General features: G+C 40.2%; 1 protein-coding gene across 4 annotated transcripts in view; it reads left to right on the forward strand.

Moving 5' to 3' along the window:
- Positions 1-26,208, forward strand: part of MAPRE2 (microtubule associated protein RP/EB family member 2) — a 167,876-nt gene that overhangs the window by 78,693 nt on the left and 62,975 nt on the right. For 3 of the 4 annotated variants that reach the window (XM_047794117.1, XM_047794116.1, XM_047794114.1), the window contains one exon: positions 17,200-17,327. In XM_047794117.1, the coding sequence (XP_047650073.1) occupies positions 17,207-17,327 (121 nt within the window). In that variant the 5' untranslated portion in view covers positions 17,200-17,206. Of the gene's footprint in view, positions 1-3,748; positions 3,772-17,199; positions 17,328-26,208 lie in introns of those variants that run through there. The other variant, XM_047794115.1, reaches the window with a different exon arrangement.

Consider the following 26,208-nt stretch of genomic DNA (forward strand, 5'->3'; position numbering starts at 1 on the left):
AATTAAGAAGGGTAGATGGTACAAGCAGGGCAGGGGTGAATGTACATCACCCATTTTAGAGTTAAATTCACAGGGATATATTTTTTCCTTTTTTTAGTATTTTTTAAAATTAAGGTATAATTAATTTACAATATTATGCCAATTTCTGCTGTACAGCAAAGTGACCCAGTCATACATATATATATACACATTCCTTTTCTTATTATCTCCCATCATGATCTACCACTGTATTTTTATTTATTTATTTGTCTTTTCTAGGGCTACACCTTGGCTTATGAAGGTTCCCAGGCTAGGGGTTGAGTCAGAGCTGTAGCCACCAGCCTACACCACAGCCACAGCAACACAGGATCCTTAACCCACTGAGCGAGGCCAGAGATCGAACCCGCAACCCATGGCTCCTCGTCAGATTCATTAACCACTGAGCCATGACGGGAACTCCTGTAACTGTATTCTAACACTGGCATGTACTGTCTGCCTTCTTTTAGGCTTAATTTTATCGGTACTTCGCTTTCCGTTTCAGAACGTTCTCATGAGTCAAAAAACGAATTTTGCCGTCACATAAATACAGACCTTTGGATAGGCACCAGTCTCTGAGAGTGAGGTATCAAGAGATCCGTTTTTTATTTTTGTAGAGAAATTTATTTTTCTGAACACATAATCAAGACACCAAGCTGAAGACTTTTATTAGTTGGAAAAAAATTATAAATGGTAATGTACACGGTCTCTGTCCATTTTGACTAAGCTACCACAGAAAGCAAATTGACAGACTTGAGTCCAAGATCTGTGGTAACTGGAAATGTAAAATGTGATCCCTAAGATATTAGCATGGCTTGTGTGTAACAGCTGGCAGGTTTTTGAGCCAAAAATCCTTCCTGGTGTAATGAAATGAATAACTAGTCACTCAGATCTCTCCACTTCAGGCTCTTCTTCGGGGAAACTTATGTTAAAAAAAAATCATCTTCATTAAAGGGAAAATGTACAACGAGGCTTTGGTAGAACTAAAAAAGGAAAAATGGTTTTTATTCAAGACCACGGTTGTGTCCTCATTTGGAGGTCTGTCTTCTTCCCATGTACTCCATGACATAATAAAACCCAAGAGGAGCTCCCTGGTGGCTTGGTGGGTTAAGGGTCTGGCATTGTTACCACTGCAGCTTGGGCTGCAGCTATGGCATGTGTTCCATCCCAGGCCCGGAACTTCTACATGCCGCAGGTGTGGCCAAAAAAACAAAACAAAACAAAGAAACAAACAAAAAAAACTCCGAAGAGCAGAAAAGGACTTGGTTGAGGGCCAGACTCCTAGAATCAGCCCTACATTCAAATCCCAGCTCTTCCATCTCGTTATTATCACTGGGCGAGTCACTAAACTTCCCCAATTCTGTGTACCGTTTCCTGCATAATAGCATAAATGTAGTAGCTGTCACATAGCATTATTGTGAAGACAAAATAAGAAAATGAGTGTTAACTGTTTACTCCTGTGCAGGAATGGAGAGATCCAGAGAGATGAAGCATTTGTGCCCAAGTTCACCTATGTTGGTGGCAGCTCTGGAATTGGAAGCCAGTGCCCTTGACTTCTGGATCAGTGCATATTTCATACCAGTGTTAGAGACATGAAGAATAGCGCATTTCTCTACTCCCTCCTATTAGGGGACACACTCCCTTAATCCACTCAACCCTAGTTTATTCTCTCCCAGCTGTCTTGCATAGCACCAGAGATGCATATTGACAGTTGGCTTACTTGGTATGATTTCAGAAACCCTGTGACTTCCCCTCCCCATGAAATTCTCCCTCACATGCATCCATTTGGCTTTTATTTACTGTGCACCTACTATGTGACAGGCACTGCTCTAGACACAGGAGACACACAGTACAAAATATGTTCTGTAAAGAACCTGCTTTCAGTGGGGTGTATACACACACACACACACTCACACACACACACACAATGGAATACTATGCAGCCATATAAAAAGAGTGAAATAGTGCCATTTGCAGCAGCATACATGAATTTAGAGATTCTCATACTAAATGAAGTCAAAAAGAGAAAAAAATACCATGTGATATCATTTATATGTGGAATCTAAAATATGACACAAATGAACCTATCTACAGAACAGAAACAGACTCACAGACATAGAGAACAGTCATGGTTGCCAAGGAGTGGGGGAAGGGGTGGACTGAGAGTTTGGGGTTAATAGGTGCAAACTATTATATACAGACAGGATAAACAGCAAGGCCCTACTATATAGCACAGGGAACTATATAGATACTCAATATCCTCTGATAAACCATAATGGAAGAGAATATTTAAAAGAATGTATACATGTGTATAACCAAATCTTTTTTCTGCACAGCAGAAACTAATACAACATGGTGAATCAACTATACATCAATTAAAAAAATTAAAAATAAAAAAGAACCTGCCTTCATAGAACTAACATTATGGGGGCAAGAAGTATTAAACAGATAATCAATCAGCAAGATAATTACAGATTGTGTTAGTGTCACAGAGGAAAGAACGGCCTGGTGCAGGAGTATCTGAAGGAGAGGCCATTTCAGAGGTGATCAGGGAAGGCTTGCTAAGGGGGTGACATTTGAGCTGAGCCTGAAGCATGAGATACAACCAGTGGTGCTCATTGCTAGGAATGGCCTCTTCCTTCACGTAAGGCTCTGAGCCCCAGTGTCAAATCACTAAGGATTAACATGGAAGCTGTCATTGCTCATTTTTTTTTTTTTTATCATGAGAAGGTGTAGGGAAGTCAGACAGCTAAGGATGCCCAGTACCTGAGGAGGACCCAGCACAACCAAGAGCACAAAATTGTTTAGAACAAGGAGGTGGGGCACTTCTAACAAAATTTGCCCGCCACCCAGCTTTTCTTATTAGTGGTGGCATGTTCTTGCGGTGGCCACATGCTCTTCCACTGTGTATTATGCACTTGTATGCAGGGGGGGTGTTAACACCTAAGCATGACCACCCACCATGGTGACAGCAGTACCCGGGGCCTTAAGGGTTGACCCAGGGTCTCCTGGATGGGAAGGCTTGGGACCTGGCTGGAAATGACTTAAGATCCTGGGAGAGAGCTACGATCAGGGTGAGAAGGAACTGGGCCAAGTAGGGCTGGGAAAGTAAACAGAAGGCATATGGTCAAGACCGAGTGAATGTACCAAGAGCCAAGTTGAGGGGGAGGGATTGGGCAAAAGTTGGTGCCCCGAGGAGGCCAGCCAAGCTTGTGGCATGGGAATGAGCTCTGGGTCATTGAAATTATTTTCAGAGCATGGACTGAGCCACCCACTGTTTGAAACAGATGGACATTTAGGCAAATGTCATCCGTTATAAGCAGTTGCATTTCTGACCATATGAAGAAATATAGGCCATGTGTGTGGGTGTGTGTGTACGGCCTAGCCTTTTCCTTCCGTTATACGCAGTTGAGTTTTTATTCGTCAGTGGTTGTTATGAATGCCACAAAGAACTTTTTTAGAATTCCCAAATTTCTTCATTCCTTGGTTAAGAGCTGTTCCCAAGTCATTTCAGGGCCGTAGCTATTGGCTGTTTTAACTATGAATTTAAAAAAAATAAAAACCAACCTGTATATGCTGTTTTGAAAGTTGCATTTCTGTTTTATTTCCTTACAATATCAGGGGAAGCCAAGCTAAGGAGTCACCCACAGAATAGTACCTGATGGGACGAATGCAGATGACGAGGAAGCTGTTAAAATGGAGCTTGATTTCCAAGGCTAGTTGGAGAATCTCCTTTTGCAGCCGGTTGGAGAAATTGTGTGTGTTTTAATCCTGTTCTATTTTTTTTTAACAGTACTTGGAATACTTGGTGATATGTCAGGAAGGAGCTTAATCTCTGTTTTAGAAAGAAACAGTTAGGAGTTCCTACTATGGCAGAGTGGGTTGAGGATCCAGCATTGCCTAAGCTGTGGTGTAGACCCCAGCTTGTGGCTCCTATTTGATCCCTGGCCTGGGAACTTCCATAGGGCTCAGGAATGGCTTAAAAAAAAAAAAAAAAAAAAGGCAGGGGTAGGAGGTGGAATTCCCATTGTGGTACAGCAGAAACAAATCTGACCAGGAACCATGAGGTTGCAGGTTCAATCCCTGGCCTCGCTCAGTGGGTTGAGGATCCAGCGTTGCTGTGAGCTGTGGTGTAGGTCAAAGATGTGGCTCGGATCTGGCGTTGCTGCGGCTCTGGCATAGGCCGGCAGCTGTAGCTCCAATTAGACCCCAAGCCTGGGAACCAACATATGCTTCGGGTGCAGCCCTAAAAAGACAAAAAAAAAAAAAAAAAGGAACAATTAATGGTAAGTGGGGTGGACACCCTGAAAAGGAGTTTTATTTTCTGTTCATTCTCTCTGGGAGATGGCAGTTATTAGCTGGATTTAGGAGTTCTGATTATGAGACAAATGTAGCTTTGTGCCCAGGTGAAAAGCAGTGTCGTCAAGCAGTAAATGATAATGACGGACACATTAATAATCACAATGGTAGGCCATCTAGAAGAGCCCAGAATAAAGAGCCGACTACTCTGCCCTCTGATAAAAAACTCGGGTTTTATCCAGTGTTTCTCCAAGCAGCTCAGTATTAAAGTTCTTAACATGGGTTTTCTTCTCTTAGCTCTTAAGTTGTGAATAGCCTGATTTCAAGGGAGGAGACAGATAATATATTTCAGTATCTGTGTATTAATAAGATATATGCAGTGTGTAGTTGCGGGCATGTTTTGATGTTTCTCACTGCCCTTGTCTGAGGTCGGTCCTGCACTCAGGCCTCTGCCCCCCCCCGCCCCCTCCCACCCACCCCCGGCACAAGGAGGCTCTCCAGGGAGGGTGGGTGCTTTGGAGGAGTGAGTCTTGGTTGTCTGTCTAACCCCACAAGAGAGTCCTAGAGCCCCAGAAAAAGAAAACGATGCATATCTGCCCACGGTGGCTGGAATGTGTTGTTATTACCTGAAGACAATAAAGGACCTCTTCAGTTCCCCTCCCAGTGCTTGAATCCACGCAGGCATCTGTGATTCCACAAGTTCCATGGGAGCTTTAATACCCGATTTTCAAGGAAACTCAACACAGTTTCCAGAAGGTCTCTCCAGAGAGATGTCATCTTGTCAAGGTTTGTCTTTCAAAGATCCTCTGTGACTCCAGCCTCCCTCTACCCTGATCTCCCTCCGCAACCAGAGACTGTCGTCCCCCCTACCCCGCCCCACGTTTCAGATCACAAATAAAGAGCAAGGGATGAATTGAGAATTATCTGGAGATAATTCCTTCCTTGGTGAAATGTTTAAATCCTCCCCCTCGGCAGCATTGAATCTGGAGAGTGAATCATGCACAGCTGAAAAGCGGGGACGTTTCTGGTTCAAGGGACACATTTACAAGTCACTCCCGAAGGATGCCCAGTTCATTATTAGGGACAGCCACAGGGATTTCACATCAGCCTTTTGTTAGGAGGGAGCCAGGAAGGAGGCACTCAGGCAGAATCCATTTCTGTTGTTACAAGGCTTTTCAGAGGAGAATTCACACATTTAAGTGAATGTCACTCTCCAAGGCTGATGAACAACTTTTGGAGCTTCCTCCTTTGTCTGAGTATTTAATTGGTGGGTATAAATATACACTTCTTTTCTTCAGAATATTTACAGGTTATTTTGGAAAGATGACACTTGTAAGAGAAGATGCATTTTTATATCAGTGATTGCCTCCCCCACTTTTTAAACTCTTATCATATTTGTTGGGTATGTTGAAGTGTTTGCAAAATGGCCATTTCTCATAGGATCGACACCCCCCCCCCAATTCTTTGTGAGTAAAAAGCCATGTTTATACGTGTATTTGAAATAATTCACCTCACTTTACCTGGTATGTGGGAACCGGCCATCCTTGACAATCCTAAAAGTGTGAACCAAATAGCACCCTGTAAGATAGGAATCAAAGGTGAGGCCCTGACCTGGACCAAGTGTAAGTCCAGTGATGGGTGAAGAGTGTGTTCTTGTGACTCCCAGGTGCTTCTCCCACCTTGGCCTATGTGCAGACTTCAGAGCCATTGAAAGGAGCTCTAACACCTGGTTAGCAGGACATGGCTTCCCATGAAGCATTGATACCACTAGACATTAGTTAAGAAACCACTTGGGTTATAGGTCATTATACGGACCTCAGAAATCCTTATGTGCCCAAGCTCTAGAAATAAGTTTCCCAGGTTAAAAAAATATGTGTGTGTGTCTTTGTACCTCTTTTCCAGCCTGCTTTGTTTCCATTTACGTGGAACTGGTGAAGGGAGGATTGCATGCAGTGGTGGGGGAGGTGGATTTCTCCCAGTGATGGGGGAACATGTTGAAAATACAGATTGTTATGAGAGAGAAGAAAGACGGTCACAAACATGAGTACAGTTGTCAGTTGTCAGTGCTCAATTGTGTGAACAGAGTATATTGCCATGGGTGGGATGGCGAGTGCGGGTGAGTTGACAGAATGTCTTCTATTGAACGTGAAGTTTCCAGTTGTGTATAGACTCCTTTAGGGGGTGAAATAAAGTAACTTGAGTTGGGCCGGGAGGTAGGTGGGGAGTGGCTTTTAAAGGTTCAGCTTCACAATGCATTTGGGATAAATCGCAGCCAAACGGGGCCTCCTTACAGAGCCGCAGACAGTAGTCAAGTGCTTATGGAAGGCAGTTCATCTGCAGATGGTCGTGTCTAAATTTGGGAAGCCTGGCAAACTCGGATGGTAGTTGTGAAAAAAAAAAAAAATCAAAAATCAAAATAGGTTCCACATGTCTCATTCCCAAAATGAATTTCTCAAACTCCTCTTCTTACATCCACATACCCCAAACAGCACCAGAGCCAGGACTTCAAGACACCTGGCCTATTGTGAGACTTGCTGAAAAAACATGGCATTTTCCTCCAGAGGGAGGGAGCTACCACTTTTCCCCCCAGATGTATGCAAGTGTGGCTATGGTCTATTTGTGAGGGTAGGGCAGAGACGAAATGAATTACATAGGAAATAATTCCAGTGAAAGGCCACACATGATGCTCGCTATGACATTTTAGATGTTTGCTGCATTTTGAAAAGATGCGCCTCTGGAATAATTCACAAACCTTGCCCAATTTGTGCTTGGCCAAGATTGTGGATTATCTTGTAATTAGGTTCTCATGATTGGTAAGGTGGTAGGATCCATGCTTTGGTTTCCGCAGCTGGGGGCTTGCCAAGTCTTTATTCAGGCTTTGTTCAATAGGTGAACTCAAGTCTCATTAGTCACATAAAATTCTTTTTGTTTCAGTAAGCAGAAATGCAGTTTCTCATTTCTCTAGATGATTAACTGCTACAGAGCAAACATTGGTGTATGCCACCGCCACCAAATGCTGAATACAGAGTGAAATGGGACAAAATGCACACTCCTGCCCTCAGCCTGAGGCTGGCCTTTTTCTGAGGTCACATGTATCATTTAGTGGTCACTATCTAGGGACAGGCCAGAAATGTAACTCCACCTGCTGGAGGTTTGAAGGGACTCTCATTTTTCTGTGCAGTTTTTTCTCCCATTTGCAAAATATATGTGTATATATAGCGGCGGCCTCTCGGAAATGCATTCAGACATTTACAAAAACAGTGTATAAAATATGCAGTGATTACTTGTTTATTTCTAAGAAAGAGCAATGGATGCAAATTCATTTACAAATACAATTTCCATGCCATAGCAAAGGTTGTGACCCAAAAGCCGTCATGCTAGAGAATTAAACTTAACCTCCTGCTCTCAGCACTGTTGGGCTTGCCAAGTTTTAAACACATAGTGATCTGATCAGAATTCTAACTGGTAGCCACAACTTAGAGGCCAAGGCTTTGACTTCTTTATTTGCTTTTTGCTTTTTAGGGCCACACCCACAGCATATGGAGGTTCCCAGTCTAGGGGTTGAATCGGAGCTACAGCTGCCGGCCTATACCACAGTCACAGCAATGCCAGATCTGAGCCACATCTTCGACCTACCCCACAGCTCATGGCAACGCTGTATCCTTAACCCACTAAATGGGGCCAGGGACCAATCCTGTGTCCTCATGGATACTAGTCAGGTTCGTTACCACTGAGCCATGACAGGAACTACTGACTTCCTTTTTTTTTATAAGGATGGCACAGAAAGAGATGCTTGTCCTGGAGACCAGATGTCAGGTCATTGAAGCGTAAACTGTTATCTCTGTGTAACAGTCATGCTGAAGATCCAAACAGAATAAACCTTGCACAGTGTGTTGGTTCTTTACTCTGTAGCATTCGGTATTAGTTCATTTTTCATAGCTTGGCTGTCTGAGTCTTTGGAAATGACTCCGGAGGTTTTAGAAATTAATATTTTGAATTGTCTTAATTCGTACTTACAAAGGGACTAGGAATCCATGTTTGTCAGGAAAGAATACAGTTCCCGCTCTGTTCCCCTTACAGGATTTTCTCAAGAATCAATATGGGAGCATCAAATCACTTTAACTCTAAAATGATGGCAAAATGCTTTTTGTTATCCATACAGTATTTCTGAAGAATAAGCAGGGAGGTACTTTCACTTTTATATGAAAGTATGGCTTGACATCCAAGAAATTACAATGAAATTGTCTTTTTTTTTTTACTTATTTTCTTAAAAAAAGATTTAATACTTTATGCCTGTCATAAAATTGGTACATTTCATTGTTCAAAAAAAAATTTCCAGGTACAAGAAATCTTCAGATTCTGATGATTATCTACAGAAGAGCTAAGACTATTAAATGAAACTCACCCAGCCCTGAGTTTAACATTGAGAAATAAAAAAATGGAATTCCCGTCATGGCTCAGTGGTTAACAAATCTGGCTAGGAACTATGAGGTTGTGGGTTCCATCCCTGGTCTCGCTCAGTGGGTTGAGGATCCCGTGTTGCCTTGGGCTGTGGTATAGGTTGAAGATGCGGCTCGGATCCCGAGTTGCTGTGGCTCCGGCGTAGGCCCGTGTCTATAGCTCCGATTCAGCCCCTAGCCTGGGAACCTCCATATGCTGTGGGTGCAGCCCTAGAAAAGACAAAAAATAAAATAAATAAATAAAATATCTTCTATAAACTGTTGAATCAGCTGAATAATTTAGGCTTGAATGTATTAAAGTTGCACTTGTAGAAAAAAATGAGAGCCAAAAGAATTAGAGGGAGAAGAGAATGGATGGCAGAATCACCCATATGTGGAATCTGATAAAAAAGATACAAATGAACTTATTTATAAAACATAAATAGACCCACAACATAGGAGGATGGGATTAACATACACACACTACTACTGTATAACACAGGGAGCTATACTCAATATTTTATAATAATATAAGGGAAAATAATCTGAAAAAGGATATATTATATGCATATATGTCTATGTGTAATTGAATCACTGTGCTGTACACCTGAAATTAATACATTGTCAATCAACTATAATTTAAAAAAAAAAAAAGAGTTGATGACAGAGCAGAAGTATAATTCTTTTTCCACTTTTGCTGCCCCCTGACTTACCTGAGGTTGGGAAGAGCACAGAAGGGGACTCTGGACCCAGAGCTCTCCCTCGTAAAATCTGAAGGGGTTGCACATTTGGATGAGCATCATAATAAAGGGAATGAGAGGTACCCACACTGTGAAATGAATTGGAAGTATCGTGGTGAAATTTGGAGGAAGATAGATTAGAAGAATATTCTAATCGACATGGATGGTAAATAGAAATGAACCATGTTGATTCTATTACTATGAATTTGAAGTAAGTATGGAAATCTATTTAGTATGTTGTTACTGTTCTGTTTTAGAAAATGTAAGGAAATATTCCTAACCTTGACTGATACACCCTTACTCTTGGAATTAGTTTTCCCAGGACTCTTAACACGTGGTTGTTCTCGCTGAAAGGGTTCTGGGGACTGCAGCTGTGTTGGATGGAGATGGGGATGGAGATGGGGTTAGAGTGGTCAGCCTGGTAACTAATTAACTAGAAAAAGCACAAGTCAAGTGCTATTCCATTGTTTACCTGGTCATCCTAATGAACTCCTCGAAGACAGATAATGCTTTACTTGCAGTCATGAGCCAAGTATCTTGATATGGAAGATTATTGGCCTTTGGTGAATGTTATCCGTAAACACACAGAAGAGTGTGATTCATTGACAGACTCTCCAGCAAATGACTTGCCTTCCTGTTCATATGAATTTTTAAAAAGCTTTTATAACTCTCCTCCCTGTCCTTTGGTTATACATGTCTTTCTCTTATGTAACCACAGAACATCTTTACTCACTATATATGGATTATCTTTCTAAAAGGCAGATCTGACCATGTCTGTCCCGCTTGGCATTTAGTTGCGTTTTAAAATCATCTGGAGCAAAAATTTCATCCCAATTTGGCTTGATGCCATCTGGCATAACTCTGAGCCTTGGTGCCTCATCTTCCATCAGTACATTGCCTGGTAAAGCTTTCCACTACTGCCTGTAGGCAAAGCCATTAGAAAAGTATGTGAACTGCCAAAAATGATGCTGGTATATGAAAATTATACCAGACAATCCAAAACATTTTAAGTTTCGAATTATCTTGACTGAGAGTTTATGTACTTTACATAGTTGATTTTAAAAATTGACTAGTAATTAAAAGCAAGTGGTTTTGTTTACTAAATGATAAAGAAAACAGTGGATGTTACCAACCAAAAAATGAAAAGGCTTTTAATAATGTTGTGGAAAAGTAGTAACTATGGTCACATTTCCTGGGATGCCAGTGCCATGAGTCTTTTCACATCTTCAGGAGAAGATAATTTAGAGATGAGGGTGCTTCTAGGGATGGATGGATATTTATTTTTATACTTTATTTATAAGTAAATAAAATTTTCATTTAGCACTTTAAGGAGAAAGCAGGTTTTTTTTTTTGTTGTTGTTGTTAGAGTTAATAAGAATTCCAAGCACAACTATTTCATAAATGTATAGATTTTTGTACAAAGCCTGTAAGGCTAGATTTTTCTGTCCTATGTAGTCATGCTTAAAAATATTATCTCTAAATATCACTTGTGACTAAAGGAATAAGGAACTCTTGGAGAAATGACTGGTTTTAAGTCTAAGGCAGCAAATGTACAAGCCTGCAGCATTTTATCATGCCAGAAGGCACGAAAGTCATCAAAGACTACTAGGACCTTGTCAAAAAGACTCAGAAACCAGTTTGAAGAAAGATTTAAACCGCATTGGTTTGGAACATATCAAATATGTTAAATCCATGAGTTCATAATTATACTTCAAAAATAAAAACCTCATTGATCATGTTTGGAGAATATTAGAGAACTCACCTTATTTTTTTTTTTTGAACATCTGTAGATAAAGGGTAAGAATCAGACATCTGTTTTGCCTTTCTTATATGCCCAGTATCTCAGAGGGAAATTTTCTCTTTGTAGAATTATTCTAGCTAATATATCAAGAATGAATAGAAGAAAAGAGAGAGGAACCATATAAAACAAGAAATGAAAGAGGAGAAATAACTAATACCACAGAAATACAAAAAATCATAAGACAGTTCTATGGACAGTTATATGCCAACAAAGTGGACAGCCTAGAAGAAATGGACAAGTTTCTAGAAATAGATAGTTCACCAAAACTGAATCAACAAGAAATAGATAAATTGAATAGACCAGTCAGGTGAAGTGAAATAGAATCTATTAAAAAGAAGAAGAAAAAAAAAAGAAACTCCCTGCAAACAAATGTCCAGAGCTGGATGGCTTCACTGGGGAATTCTACCAAATGTACAAAGAAGACCTCTTCCAAAAGACTGAAGAGGGGAGAAGACTCCCAGAGTCATTCAGTGAAGCTACCATCTCCCTGATAATAAAACCAAAGATGCTACCAAAAAAGAAAATTATAGGCCAGTATCTTTTATGAATATAGATGTAAAAATCCTCAACAAAATATTAGCACACTGGATCCAGCAACACATTAAAAGGATCATACACCATGATCAAGTTGGATTCATCCTGGGGTCACAAATTCAGCTTGCACAAATCAATCAATGTGGTACACTGCATCAACAAAAGAAAAGACAAAACCATATGAGCATCTCAGTAGATGCAGAAAAAGCATTTGATAAAATTCAACATCCATTCATAATGAAAACTCTCATCAAAATGGGTATAAAAGGAACATATCTCAACATAATAAAAGCTATTTATGACAAACCCACAGCCAACATAATACTCAATAATGAAGCTGAAAGCCTTCTTGTCAAATTCAAGGATGCCCATGCTTGAACACTTCTATTCAACACAGTATTAGAAGTCCTGGCCAAGCACTCAGACAAGAAGAAGAAATCAAAGTTATCCAAATCGGAAGGGAAGTGGTGAAATTGTCATTATATGCAAATGACATGATACTCTCTGTAGAAAGCCCTAAATACTCCACACAAAAACTATTAGAACTGATAAATTCAGCAAGGTGGCAGGATACAAGATTAACTGTGTTGATTAAATGTCTGTTGCATTTCTTTACACTAACAAGGAAATATCAGAAAGAGAAAGTTTTAAAGAAAAAATCACTTTTGTAATCAAGTTAAAAAATTATTTAAGAATAAACCAGACTGAGGAGGTAAAAGACTTATATACTGAGAACTATAAAACATTAATAAAATTGAAGATGATTCGAAAGAATAGAAAGTATCTCATGTTTTTGAATTGGAACTACCCAAAGCAGTCTGCATATTTAATGTGATATCTGTCAATTTACCCATGATGTTTTTCACAGAACTAGAACAAATCATAAAACTTACATTGATCCACAGAAGACCCAGAATTACCAGAGCAATCTTGAGGAAAAAAGAACAAAGCTGGAGGCATGCCCCTTGCAGACTTCAGACAGTACAACAAAGCTACAGTAATCAAAATGGCGTGGTATTGTCACAATAAACAGACATATGATCAATGGAACAGACTAGAAAGCCCAGAAATAAACCCACGCACCTATAGTTGATTAATCTTTGGCAAAAGAGGCAAGAATATACAATGGAAAAAGACAGTTTATTTGACAAGTGGTGTTGGGAAAGCTGGACAGCCACATGTAAGTCGGTGAAGTTAGAACACTCTGTCACAGCATACACAAAAATAAACTCAAAATGGCTTAAAGCCTTAAAAATAAGACATGACATCTTAACGCTCATAGAAGAGAATGTAGACAAAACATTCTCTGACATAAATTGTAGTGGTACTTTCTTAGATCGATCTCCGAAGGCAATAGGAATAAAAGCAAGAATAAACAAATGAGACCTAAACAAACATATAAGCTTTTGCACAGCAAAAGGAACCATAAACAAAAACAACCTACAGAATGGGAGAAAACATTTGCAAATGATGCAACCAACATGAGATTAATCTCTAAAATATACAAACAGCTCATACAGCTCAATATGAGAAAAACAAACAACCCAGTTCCTGCTATAGCACATGATGGGTTTGATGATCTGACTTGTCTCTGTGACATTGCTGGTGCGACCCCCAGCCTGGCATAGTAGGTTAAGGATCTGACATTGCCACAACTGTGGTGTAGGTTGCAGATGCAGGTGGATTTGATCTTTGATCCAGTAACTTCCATATGTTGCAGGTGCAGCCAAAAAAGGGAAAAAAAATCTACAAATAATAAATGCTGGAGGGAATGTGGAAGAAAGGGAACCCTCCTGCACTGTTGGTAGAAATGTAAATTGGTGCAGCCACTATGGAAAACAGTATGGAGAGTCCTGAAAAAAACTAAACATTAAGTTACCATATGACCCAGCAAACCCAATCCTGGGCATATATTCAGAAAGGCAAAAACTCTAATTTGAAAAGGTTGCATGCATCCTAATGTTCATAGTAATATTACTCACAGTAGCCGAGATATGGAATCAACCTAACTGTCCATCAGTAGATGAATGGATAAAAAAGGAGTGGTTGATATATATAGATACATATATGTATGTATATGTAGAGATAGACAGATATAATGGAATGTTACTCAGCTATAAAAAGTGAAATATTGCCATTTGAAGCAACATAGATAGACTTAGAAATTATCAAACTAAGTGAAGTTACGTCAGGCAGAGACAGACAGATACCATATGATATCATTTATATATGGAATCTAAAAAAACTGTACAAAATAGAAACAGATTCACAAACATAAAAAACTTATGAAAGGGGAGAAGGAGGAGTAAAGTAGGACTTTGAAATTAATAGATATACACTACTGTATATAAAATAAATAACAAGGACCTGCTGTATAGCACAGGGAAACTATATTCAATATCTTGTAATAACCTATAATGGAAAAAAATCTGAAAAGAATATATGTATGTGTGTGTGTGTGTGTGTGTATAAAACTAAATCACTTTGCTTAAGTCTCCTGATGGAAACTTAAGTAGTCTTGTCTTCCTCCTCTATTAGAACTTGAATCAAATCAAGCTGCAGGGTCAAATTACCAGTTTAGAGGAATACAAGGGACAGAGGAATATTTTAAAAGACACTAATGGGATTCAGTCAGCAACATCCAGATTGTGGAAATTTTACAAGAAAAAGAACCCATTCCTTCAACAGCAGTTGTTTTTTTTCTTCTTTAAATGAAAGAGAAAATACTAGAAATGGAGAAGAAACCTATAGATAAAAGTACATATGGAAGAATCACAGTGTATGTACCTTATTTGAATTCAGAATCAAACAAATTGAAACAGAATTGCAATACGTAGTTGATGATATTAAGAAATTCTTATTTTTAGGTGTGATAATACTATTGTGGTTTTTAAATGTCCTTATCTTTTAGAAATGCATATTAAAACAGAGGCAAGATCATATTATGCTTGGCCTTTACTTCAAAATAACCTGGTTTGAGGGACAAGGGCGGGAGGAAGGAGTGCTGATGGGAGTATAAATGAAACAAAATTGGCCAAGTATAGGTAATTGTTGAAATCAAGAAGTAAACACAGCTGGTTTTTTTCCTCTGTTCTCTCTCCATTTGCATTTATCAAAATTTTCCAGAATAAAAGTTTATACACACATACTTTCTATAAAGTCATATGGGTGACATATTGCACAAAATGAGTAAAATTACAAAATTTCAACCAGGTTTAAATATTAAAAAGATTTTTTTTACCACTTTATTAAGAGGCCCAAAATCCAAAATACAGCACCAAGTGTTGGTGAGGATATGGAGCAATGAATTTCATTCATTGATGTTGGGATGGTACAGCCACTTTGCAAGACAGTTTGGCAGTTTCTTATAAAATTAAACATACTCTTTCCATACCACCCATCCATTGTCCTCTTTGGTATCAACCCAAATGAATGAAAACTTGGAAAACCCACACACAGATATTTATAACAGCCTTACTCCTAATTGCCAACACTTGGAAGCAACCAAGATTTCCCTTCAGTAGGTGAGCAGTATATTCAGACAGTGCGATGTTATTCGGTGCTAAAAAGAGTGAGCTGTCAAGACATGGAGGAACCTTCAGTGTGCATTACCCATTGAAAGAAGTCAATCTGAAAAGGCCACGTACTGTTTGGGTCCACCTCTGTGACATTCTGGAAAAGGTGAAACTGTGGAGACAGTAAAAGGGATCAGTGGTTGCCAGGAGTGGTGGGAGGGAGGGGTGAATCAGGGGAGCACAGAGTATTTTTGAGGACAGTTGAAACTTCTCTGTCCTCATGTTGTTGTACATTTGTCACAGCCAAGAGAATGCACAATACCTAGAGTGAACCTAGTGTAAACTGGAATTTGGGTGATGATAATGCATCAGCACATATTCACCAATTGTCAACAAATGTACCAGCCAGTGGGGGATGCTCTTGGAGGTTGTATGTGGGGAGGGGGTTGGGGATGGGGAGAGACAGGAGGTATATGGGAAAGCTTTGTCCTTTCCACTCAATTTTGCTATGAACCTAAAACTGCTCCCCCCCCCCTTTGTCTTTTTTAGGGCTGTACCCATGGCATATGGAAGTTCCCAGGCTATGGGTCGAATCAGAGCTACAGCTGCTGGCCTACGCCACAGTCACAGCAACGCTGGATCCTTAACCCACTGAGCAAGGCCCGGATCGAACCTGCGTCATCATGTATACTAGTCAGATTCGTTTCCCATCTGAGCCATGATGGGAACTCCTAAAGCTGCTCTTAAAAATAAAATTCATTAGTTATAAACAGGAAACCAATTACACTGAACTATAGCTATCAAATTATTTAAAACAAAACAACATTTTCTTCTACTGATGGTTAGTGTATCCCCCTCCAGTGAAAAGTTGGGGGAAGTAGCAAGTGTCGTGAAATGGGTAGAAGGGTTACATTAACAATCTGAGATGAAAAGACTCATATAGTCAGGCAGTACTTCCAAATTATCCAAATACTCTTTTTATAGTTTTTTTTTTAATGGCCACACCCATGACACATGGAAGTTTGCTGGGCCAGGGACTGAATCCAAGCCAAAGCTGCAGCAGCTCCAGATCCTTTAACCCACTGTGCCTGTTGGGGGATCGAACCTGTTGGGGACCCAAGCCACTGCAGTCAGATTCTTTTTTTTTTTTTTTTTTGTCTTTTGAGGGCCACACCTGCAGCACATGGAGGTTCCCAGGCTAGGGGTCGAATCGGAGCTGTAGCCGCCGGCCTACACCACAGCCACAACAACTCAGGATCGAGCCACATCTGCAACCTACACCACAACTCATAGCAACACCGGATCCTCAACCCACTGAGCAAGGCCAGGAATCCAACCTACGTCTTCATGGATACCAGTTGGGTTTGTTAACCCCTGAGCCATGATGGGAACTCCTATACTCTTTTTTTTTTTTTTTTTCCAAGGCTTTGTCCAAAACTTTTAGGGAAAAGACTATCAGATGAGGATTTTTTTTTCTAATGAGATGTATATGTAACCTGTTTCTAAAGTGAATTTCCTTTTCTTTAAAGCTGATAAAAAAAAATACATTCCCAACTCCCCTTCGAAGTGAGACACTAAGTCGTGAGAGTTTAGGAGCCTCAGAACCTGAGGAATATTTGAGTCAAGTTACAAGAGATATAAAGTGATACCACATGAACAGTATATGAGATTTAACGGTATTATAGCGAACATGTGGAATAAAGACAAAGGGATGAGAAAGGGCTTAGCCAAAGCAGGACTGTTACATGCTTTGTAGTTCTTCCAGGGATCCAGACCTTGAGTAGAAGTCTTTCGTCTTCCTGAGTTAATTTTTTCCTTGTAGGTAAATAAACTTGTTTGTTTGTTTATTTTTCTAGCTGGGGAATGGCGGTCAATGTGTATTCTACCTCGATAACCCAAGAGACTATGAGCAGACATGACATCATTGCATGGGTTAATGACATAGTATCTTTAAACTACACGAAGGTGGAGCAGCTTTGTTCAGGTAAGAGATTCTTTTAAGTATTCCTATAAATGTTGACTATCAGGTGGAGTGTGATTTTTTGAATCACAGATGATGTATTGAGTTGGGAAAAAATATATATCAGTATCGATACATAATTAAAGGGAGAAAATTCAAGTATAACTAAAGAACATATGGAGGAAAATGCTTATGGCCACCTAAGAGCATAGTGTTAGGAATGGTCTCGCTTAAGCTAGGAAATGCCTTCTAACTGGCCTTCCAGCCTCTTCTCTATCATCCCCTGTTATCTCCTAAAATGCAGATTGGGTCTTGCAATATCCTTCCTTAAAAACCTTTACGACTCCACGTTGTCCCTTGGGATAAAATTCACTCTTTTACATGGTGGATAAGGGCCTTTCTGTTCTGGCTACAACATATCCCCTCAATTTCATCATCCACGTCTCTTTCCCCTATGCCTCCATCCCCAGAATACTCTTTGTTCCCTAAGACTCCTTCCCTTTTCCCATGGCTTTTTTTCATGCTCCTCTGCTGAGAATGTCTTTCCTCTTCTTTTCATTTGCAGTAAAATCTTGTTCACACTTTAAAAGCCAACTCAGTTGTCACTCCCTCTGAAGGGGAAGTTCCTCACATCTCTCAGATCTCTGCAGTGTTTCCAAAATACTGTGCCCACTCTTCCAGAATAATGTTGCCACCCTGTGCTAGAAGATCCAGCTCTTGTTCCCCTGAAGGTTCCCAGAGCCCTTGAGGACGAGGACTACGTTTCATCCTTTGTCAAGTGTCTGAAGTGGCACCTTGCCTGCTGTCAAGTAGATCTGCTGGGAATGCATGTAGATCTAGATTTGGTCTTGTTTTTTTTTTGTTTTTGTTTTTTTTTAAAAAAAGGAGTTTCCGTCCTGGCTCAGTGGTAATGAGCCCGACTAGTATCCATGAGGACCCCACGGTTCAGTCCCTGGCCTCGCTCAGTGGGTTAAGGATAAAGTATTGCTGTGAGCTGTGGTGTAAGTCACAGACGTGGCTTGGATCCTGCATTGCTGTGGCTGTGGCGTAGGCTGGCAGCTGTAGCTCCCATTCGACCCCTCACCTGGGAACTTCCATACACTGCAGGTGCAGCCCTAAAAAAAAAAAAATTTGACCTCAGTGATAAAGTAGGAGCTTGGTATAAGAACATGCCATTAGTAAAGTGATTTGTTCTTAGGTTAGAGCATTTATCAAAGAAATAGTCTTCCTTTGGGAACAGAAAGTATTTTCTTCTGGTGAAGTAAAAGGTAATAAGAGATTTCCTCTCTGCCTCTGGCTCTAATACCTGAAATGGTATTAGAAACTAGAAAATATTACTGAAATGTATTTACGTAAAATCCCATGAGACACGAGAGATGCAGAAGAGTCACCAGGTGTAGTTGGTGCAGTGGTGTTGGTGCAGCAGAAAGACGTTCTGCCACCTTTCCTGGTGGGTTATGTGTGGAAAGATTTTATGTGGTGCTGTTAGAGTTTGGAAGCCCCCACTAGTCACTGTCAGATACGCCTGAGTCCAAGGCCACCAGTGAATACATTACTCTCCCTTCTCCACATCTGGATTGAATCAGGATAGACTTGCGGACAAACTTCTCATCTATTGACATCTCTTCTCCCATGATGGTTTTGTCATGAAGAAGACAGCGAGGTGGGCCAGAACCCAAGTATTGCCTCACCCACCCTCTCTGTGCCCAGGCCTCCAGCATATATCCTGTGCTTCGTGAGGTCAGTAATGGATGGTCGCAGCGATGACCAGTTCTTCACCCTTTGATACGAGCTAGAGAAAAGCTGACTTAGACTGTGATGACATACCACGTACATGTTGTTGGCTACTTGAAATGACTAACAATTACTGTCCGAAACAACCCCTGTTGCATCTTAGTCAACTGCACCTCTCCATTCAGTCAGGTTTTATGGTGCTATTCTTTGCTCTATGTTCTGTAGCTTCTTTTATTTTTAACTTGCTAGTGAAAATTAAAAAATAGCATTTTCTATTAGCAATCCCTTTTTTGGCTAATAGCAAATACCACTTTATATTGTAACTGTGGGTCCATTTCCTACACAGGGCCTGACACATACTCTTCCTTCAGAAATGCTCATATTGGAAGGAATGAAAATCCTAATTTGAAACTGCTGTGTAGCCAAGACAAATTTGTGTATCTTTCCCAGAAAGTGAGGGTGTGGATGTGTGGATAAGAGTGACGGGTTGGTTATCCAGAAAGAAAGAGACGGGGAGAAAGGAGATAAGAAGAAGAGTCATAGAGAAAATTCCCAGTCATGGACCTAAAGTGTGGAAGGGGCCCAAGAGGAGCTTCCCGTGTCATGCATTTGGCAACTGAAATGAGAAGCAACTCAGAATTTTTAGTTACGATAGTAATAAGCACTTGAGCGTGTGTGTGTGTGTGTGTGTATCTATTCTTTGTATGTATAAATACGTATAATTTCTTTGGCAAATCGCTCGCTTTTCTTGTAACGCAAATACAACAACATTCTAAGCAGCGTTTGTGAATGTTTCTTGTAAGGTTACCTTAAAGAAAGCATCCGTGTTCATCTTAACAACCCTGGGCCGCTCCGTTGCTATCCACTGTGGCTTGATGAAACCTGTAGAAGCCATTTTGTTCCCAAGAATAGATCATTTCCATTAGGGTAACTCTCTTACTACCTAAGGTTACAAAGTTGCTGATGGTTCAGAAGAATAAAATATATTTAGAGGTTCCTTTCTGCCTTTTTTTGTTGTTGTTGTCAAAAAATAAAAAAGTTAATCTCCATAATAGACAGGTCTTTTATTTTAGGTAGTAGTTTCATCAAAGTGTGAACTGCAGACTATATGCATTTACAATCTGAGAAGCTGCTTATGAATGCAGAGTCTTGGGATTCTTGACCTTCTAAATCAGTATCTGTGGATGTGCGAAGCCTAAAGTCTGCATTTTTACAAGCACCCCCAAGTGCTTCTGTGCTGCAGCCAAGAGTGTGCAGTGCATTTTAGAGAAAGCCCAAACCACTGAAAGTGAAGTTAAAGCATCCAAATTTTATCTGGCACAGTCTCCTCATTCATAATTTAGTCTGTGAATGATGCCATTTAGCAGGAAGTGCCATCTTTTTGTCTTCAATGATGGCATTTAGCAGGAAGTGCTGTCTTCTTATGAATTTTTTTTATACCCTTTCTTGTTCTAGAAAACATTGACGGCAGCTAGGACAGTGCTCTTAGGATAAGAACAAAACCAATTAATGGTGACCTAACTGATTTATCCTCATCATACTTTTAAGTAGTTAAATTTCTTGGATAATATATTTTTCTTCAACTTTCATTTTAATTATTTTAGTTTACTGTGTGTGATTTTATTTCGGTAATATGCTTTTGGAAAAACAGACCCAAAATACCTTCACATATTTAACTGACTTTTTTTTTCTTGTTCAATAAAACTGTTCCTTACTGTTTTTCCTCAAGGCTTGTGCTCCAGTCCTGACAGTCCCCCCTTTTGGCATTTTTTCCTCATTTGCATTATTTTCTACTTCTTCTTTTTTTTTTTTTTTTAATTTCCAGCTAAGAGATTTCCCTCCAGCTAACATTAAAACTCACATCAGCTTTTCTTTAGCTCATAAAGAACTGACACATTGCTTTGCCTGTGTGTTCCTCTTTCTGCAGAATTTTCTGCCTTTTTATCTCATTTGTTTCCACCTAAGCATTTTAAAAGCTTTTTAAAGAAAAGATGGTGTGAGAAGACTTAACACTTGGAAATGAGTTGCAATAAGTTGCAACAATGAAGATGACTCACTCTTTTCTCCTGTTATTTTATCCCAAGGATGTAGCCTTATGAAATTATCTTTGGGCATGTCTGTTGTGGGTGATCGGTTTAAGAACCCAACTGGTATCCATAAGGATGTGTGTTCGATCCCTGGCCTCACTCAGTGGGTTAAGGATCTGGCATTGCCGTGAGCTGTGGTGTAGGTCACAGACGCAGCTCAGATCCCGCTTTGCTGTGGCTGTGGTGTAGGCCAGCAGCTGCAGCTCCAATTGGACCCCTAGCTGGGGAACTTCCATACGCCAAATGCAGGGCCCTAAAAAAAAAAAAAAAAAAAAAAAAGGAAATTTTCTTCGTACATGAAGTCTGGGTCATGAAATCATGCGCATATTTAGTTTGCATTCATTTCTTATCAATAGCAACCTTTAAGTTTCAAGTGAAAAATGGGACCGTATAAATGAAGAACAGGCTATCAGTGGATGTGAATATTTCCTATAACAATACAACAGTATGTCGGTCATTTATATTTGATTTGAAAATGAATATTTGTAGATTTACCACTTTGGGACGGGAAATTGAACCACATGAAATACCAGATTCATTCGGCTTAAAAAATGTCTTAGGTTTTAGTTACTTTGCTTTGTGAAATTTATAAGGCTTTTTTGTGGGGTGACATGTTTTGGTTTTACTTTAGTACCGGCTCTAACCAGTTTCCTAGATATTTTATAAGTGATTCAAGAGAGAGGATGGGCAGTATGGTGCTAAGAATCCCTATAAATCGCCTGAGTGAGGTATCATGTTAGAGATGATAAAAAAGACAGTGCACTGTCTGGAGCAGGAGCACCAAGAAAAAGGGCGGAGAGTTGGATGGGAGTGGAAGGAATGTATTTTCCTGTCCCTCTTCGCCTCTCATCCTCTGCTCTAACATTCACATTTCCTTTGAAACTTTTCTCTGACATCCATTTTTATGTGTCCCAGTCCTACCCCTTCAACTGGGATGCAAGCAGCCGAGTCATTGGGTCCATCACTGGGTCATGGCTAGCGCTTGGCCAGTGAGCACCTGACCAGTGCCTCTCTCCCCACCGCCTTCGCTTCCTCCTCCACACTCCCTCCACAGGACCAGCAAACCATTGACTTCTTACAGATGCTGAGATGCAGCCCACATGTCAGGTTTAATAGCTCAGTCATTTTCCTGAGCATTTTAGTCTTTGTATAAAATGTAGTTTGAATTAAACCATTTTTGAGAATGGAAAATTTTAGGTTTTTCCTTGACTAGCATTAAAAAAAAAAAAGACAGAAAAATGATTAGGATTTGATTCAGCTTCACGGTGTACGTCTCCAGATTGTTTTAAGCTTTGTCTTGGATCAGGTGTTTGGTGTTTTCTTCTTCCAGGAAAGCTTCTGAATCCAGCTGGTCATGTGTAGGCACATTGACAATTCTGAGTTCTTGCTGGCTCCTGCAAGGAGCTTGGCTTTACAGGGATAGTGGGGGAGTCACGGAGGTGTGGCTGTCCCCTGTGCCTGGCTGTGGTACAGGTGCTCTGAGCCCAGCAGAGTGTTCTTTGTGACCATTTTTGGCTGCAGTCTGTGCCTGTTAAGTAGGTTGGTTCCACCCTAGTATGGTGTCCCCTGTGCCTGCCTTCCGTCCTCTGAGACCTCTGTCAGGAAGACAGGTTCGTGATGAAATCAGCTCAGAGGCTAAATTTAGTAGACCTGCTCTTGTTGGCTTTCTTGAACTGAAACCAAGTAAGGCTATTTTGTCAGCGTCTGTTAGCTCCAGAGCTTACTTCGCTTTATAAAATCATAGCCTGTTGTTTGCTTTAAGAAAGCCAAGTCCTCTTGGATTGTGTTACTGTTGTTACAGATGTAATTGTATTGTAATGGAACATCGTTCATATTTGTGATTTAACATGTAGAGAGGCAGGGGTTTTTTGGTTTGAATTGGTTTGGTTTTTGCTGTTTTTGCTTTTTACTGACAGTTTTTCTCTAATTTTATTTGGCTGAAGTTAATTTCAAAATCTGTGTATTTGGTCTTAGCAAACCAACTAATTGAAGAGCAAGGGGGCAAAAAGTGAGTTGGCTGCTGGGGGGAGGGAGGTCCAGGCTGAGGTATAGTCGCTACAATGGGCAGCATACTTGTGTGTCTCAGCTAATGTGCCCAATTGAAAAGTTTTTGTTTTTGTTTTTTGGGTTTTTTTTTTTTTCTTGAGCAGAATATGGAATACAGGAGTGTTTTTTTCCCCCTCTAAATGTGTTCATTTATATATTTTTGATGTTTTATTACCAAAAATAAGCATAAGTTGGGGCTTTTGTTTTTATTGGGGTTTTTCTGTTTACTGCATTTTGTAATGCTAAATACCATAATGATAAGTAGTGTGAATATACTCACCTTTGTTTATCAAACTGCCCCATAAAGTTTGTTTTTTTTACATAGATGGATGGTATATGTATTGAGAGAGACACACGCATATATATGTATACGTATTGATATTGAAAGCAATCAGCCATCTCCTCATCTGTCTCATTACTATATTTGGTTCTATCAGTTTCGTTTTATTTGACATGTTTGGAGCCCTCCTTTGGCTTAGGCCCTTTGGACCTGATAGATAAGACTGAGGTCATTGTCCTCTAAGAGTTCAGTACAGCAGGGCTCTGTCCTGCAAAAAACTAGAGAACACTCTGCGGTCAGTGCTGTTTTGGAAGAGCTTTGAGCTTATGAAGGGGAAGTGGGGGGACACAGCGAGTCTTTGGAGAAACACCTTCCTTCAGATTCTTGGGGAGTGGGCAGGTGCTGCCTGGCTGACTTGGAGCAGCCAAAGTTTGGGGAACACCTCAGAAATCCTCCCTCTTGGAGTTCCCCTCAGGGGTTAACGAATCCAACTAGGAACCATGAGGGTGCGGGTTCGATCCCTGGCCTCGCTCACTGGGTTAAGGATCCGGTGTTGCCATGAGCTGTGGTGTGGGTTGCAGACGTGGCTCGCATCTGGTGTTGCTGTGGCTCTGGCATTGGTGGATGGCTATAGCTCTGATTAGACCCCTAGCCTGGGAACCTCCATATGCTGTGGGTACAGCCCTAGAAAAGACGAAAAGACCAAAAAAAAAAAAAAAGAAAGAAAGAAAGAAAGAAATCTTCCCTCTTGAGTCATGTGGGTGACCAGGACACAGGATAAAACATGTGTTTTATTAGGTCCAGCCCTTCAATTCATGAAGCATGTTGTTTTCTCTAAGAGAAATGGAGAGTTTTTTCTGATGCTGTCATATGAGTATGTGAAAATTGTTTTTACCATATTTCTTTGAAGCAACTGTGCTTGCATCTGGGATAGTCTCAGCAAACTGTATAATTGCTCATTTTGGAGGAGACAGGCAGCAAATATTGTATTGCTAAATACCATAGTGGAAAGTCATGTGAATATATTCACCTTCATTTATCAGTTTCGTAAAGCAGTCCTCAGGGTTAACTGCTCAGGCCTCTTAACTGGATAGATATCAGGGAGCTCCATTAGTATTTCCCAGAGGGACAGGCCCACAGATGTGTCCTTTCTGCTCTTATCCGTTTCTACTGGAGCCCCTCCTAGGCAGTGATGAACGCCATAAATGAACGGAAGTAAAACAGCAAGGGAAGATCACCTGGAGTGATGGCTGGCAGTGTATATACAAACCAAAAAAATCAAGGGATATATAGTCACAATGAACTTAATATAGTGCCCTAGCAGGAACAAAGCAAATTGGTGACAACGTATTAGAGATTTTAACTAATGATTGCCTTTGAGAATTCTCAATAAAATCACAAAATTTAATCATTGTAGGAATTGGTACAAAGCAGTACCCTTAATTAAATCCTAGACCTTCGTCTTTTCCCTTCTCTGGGAAAGTCCCCAGATGTCATAGATGAATGTGATCTTCAGGGATCTTAGTAAGTATATCACTTATTCATAAACTCTTTATCATGCAGTCTCTCCTTGGGTTCAGATTCTTTTTCTTCTAACCTACTGTAGGAAGACTCTGCAGGGTTTTACCTGCTCAAAAACTATGAATGGGTCTATGGTTAGGAGTCTAGAGGTGAGAACTGTTGTATGGTGGGCAGGTCATCAGAAATATGGGATGGGTCCAGGTGATGAAGGGGATACTGATGAGAGTATAGAGCTTAGACCAAGAAATGAATCTCTGAATGCCCAGCATTGATTCCATTATCTTTGTGCCTGGAGCCCTGACTCCATGGCCCCAGGAATCTCAGTGAAGGGTTTCAGGATCATAGGGCTGGAGCCTAAAATTGTGGGTTTTGTAATTCATAATTCTAATTTCAGAAACTTTTAGAACCCCTTCTCCTCTGATTTTGTCTTTGCTTTATGATAAGATGCTTAGCATATGATGATATGTTTATTCTCAAATGATTCACTAAGATCCATACAACCAAGTATCTTAAGAAAAAAAAGTATGTTCCAACATATTGTAAGTTATTTTGATTTTCCTAAAGATGTCAATTACTTTACGTGATGGATGTATTCTTTATGCAACATTATTTTGTATTTACCTTGCTATTTTCTTCTTTCTCTTTTCTCTTCTTCAGACTAAGTCATCTAAAGACTTTAACAGGAAGAGTGGAAAACTGGGGGAAAGTAGTCATTTCCTTTCATGAATGAATTTGTGATTAGTTAAGCACCTCACATGCTTCTCTGGAGAAAGACTTAAGGACAGGAGAAACCCTCAGATGATTTTCAATAGATAAAATGGAGAATCTTAGGGATGTGTTCATACCCTTTCTATGTTCATGGGAGGCAAACACCTCATTTTGTTCTTTGCCCTCTGAATCTAAAACATGCACTTCAGAGATTCATATTTCATATCTGAAACAATCCCATTCCATCCTATTCGTTTTTCTAGCTCTGATTGTTTTAACCGGCCACATAATACATGGTTTTATACTTTAGGGGCAAAATGATGTCATAAGGCCTCAAGTCTTGTGTATTGATCTTTAGCACTTTCACTGTGCTTTTATATGTATTCTTTATTTTAACTCTTCATAACAACTGTGTGTGGAAGAAGACCAGGACTTTTTTATTCCTCTTTTATATGAGAGGAGAAGGGCCCAGCAAAGCCAGGTTTTCACAGCCGATGCTACCTGGGGCCTCCTTGGACCACAGCCTTAT

The sequence above is a fragment of the Phacochoerus africanus genome, chromosome 8 (genome assembly GCF_016906955.1).
Source record: "Phacochoerus africanus isolate WHEZ1 chromosome 8, ROS_Pafr_v1, whole genome shotgun sequence".
Taxonomy (NCBI): domain Eukaryota; kingdom Metazoa; phylum Chordata; class Mammalia; order Artiodactyla; family Suidae; genus Phacochoerus; species Phacochoerus africanus.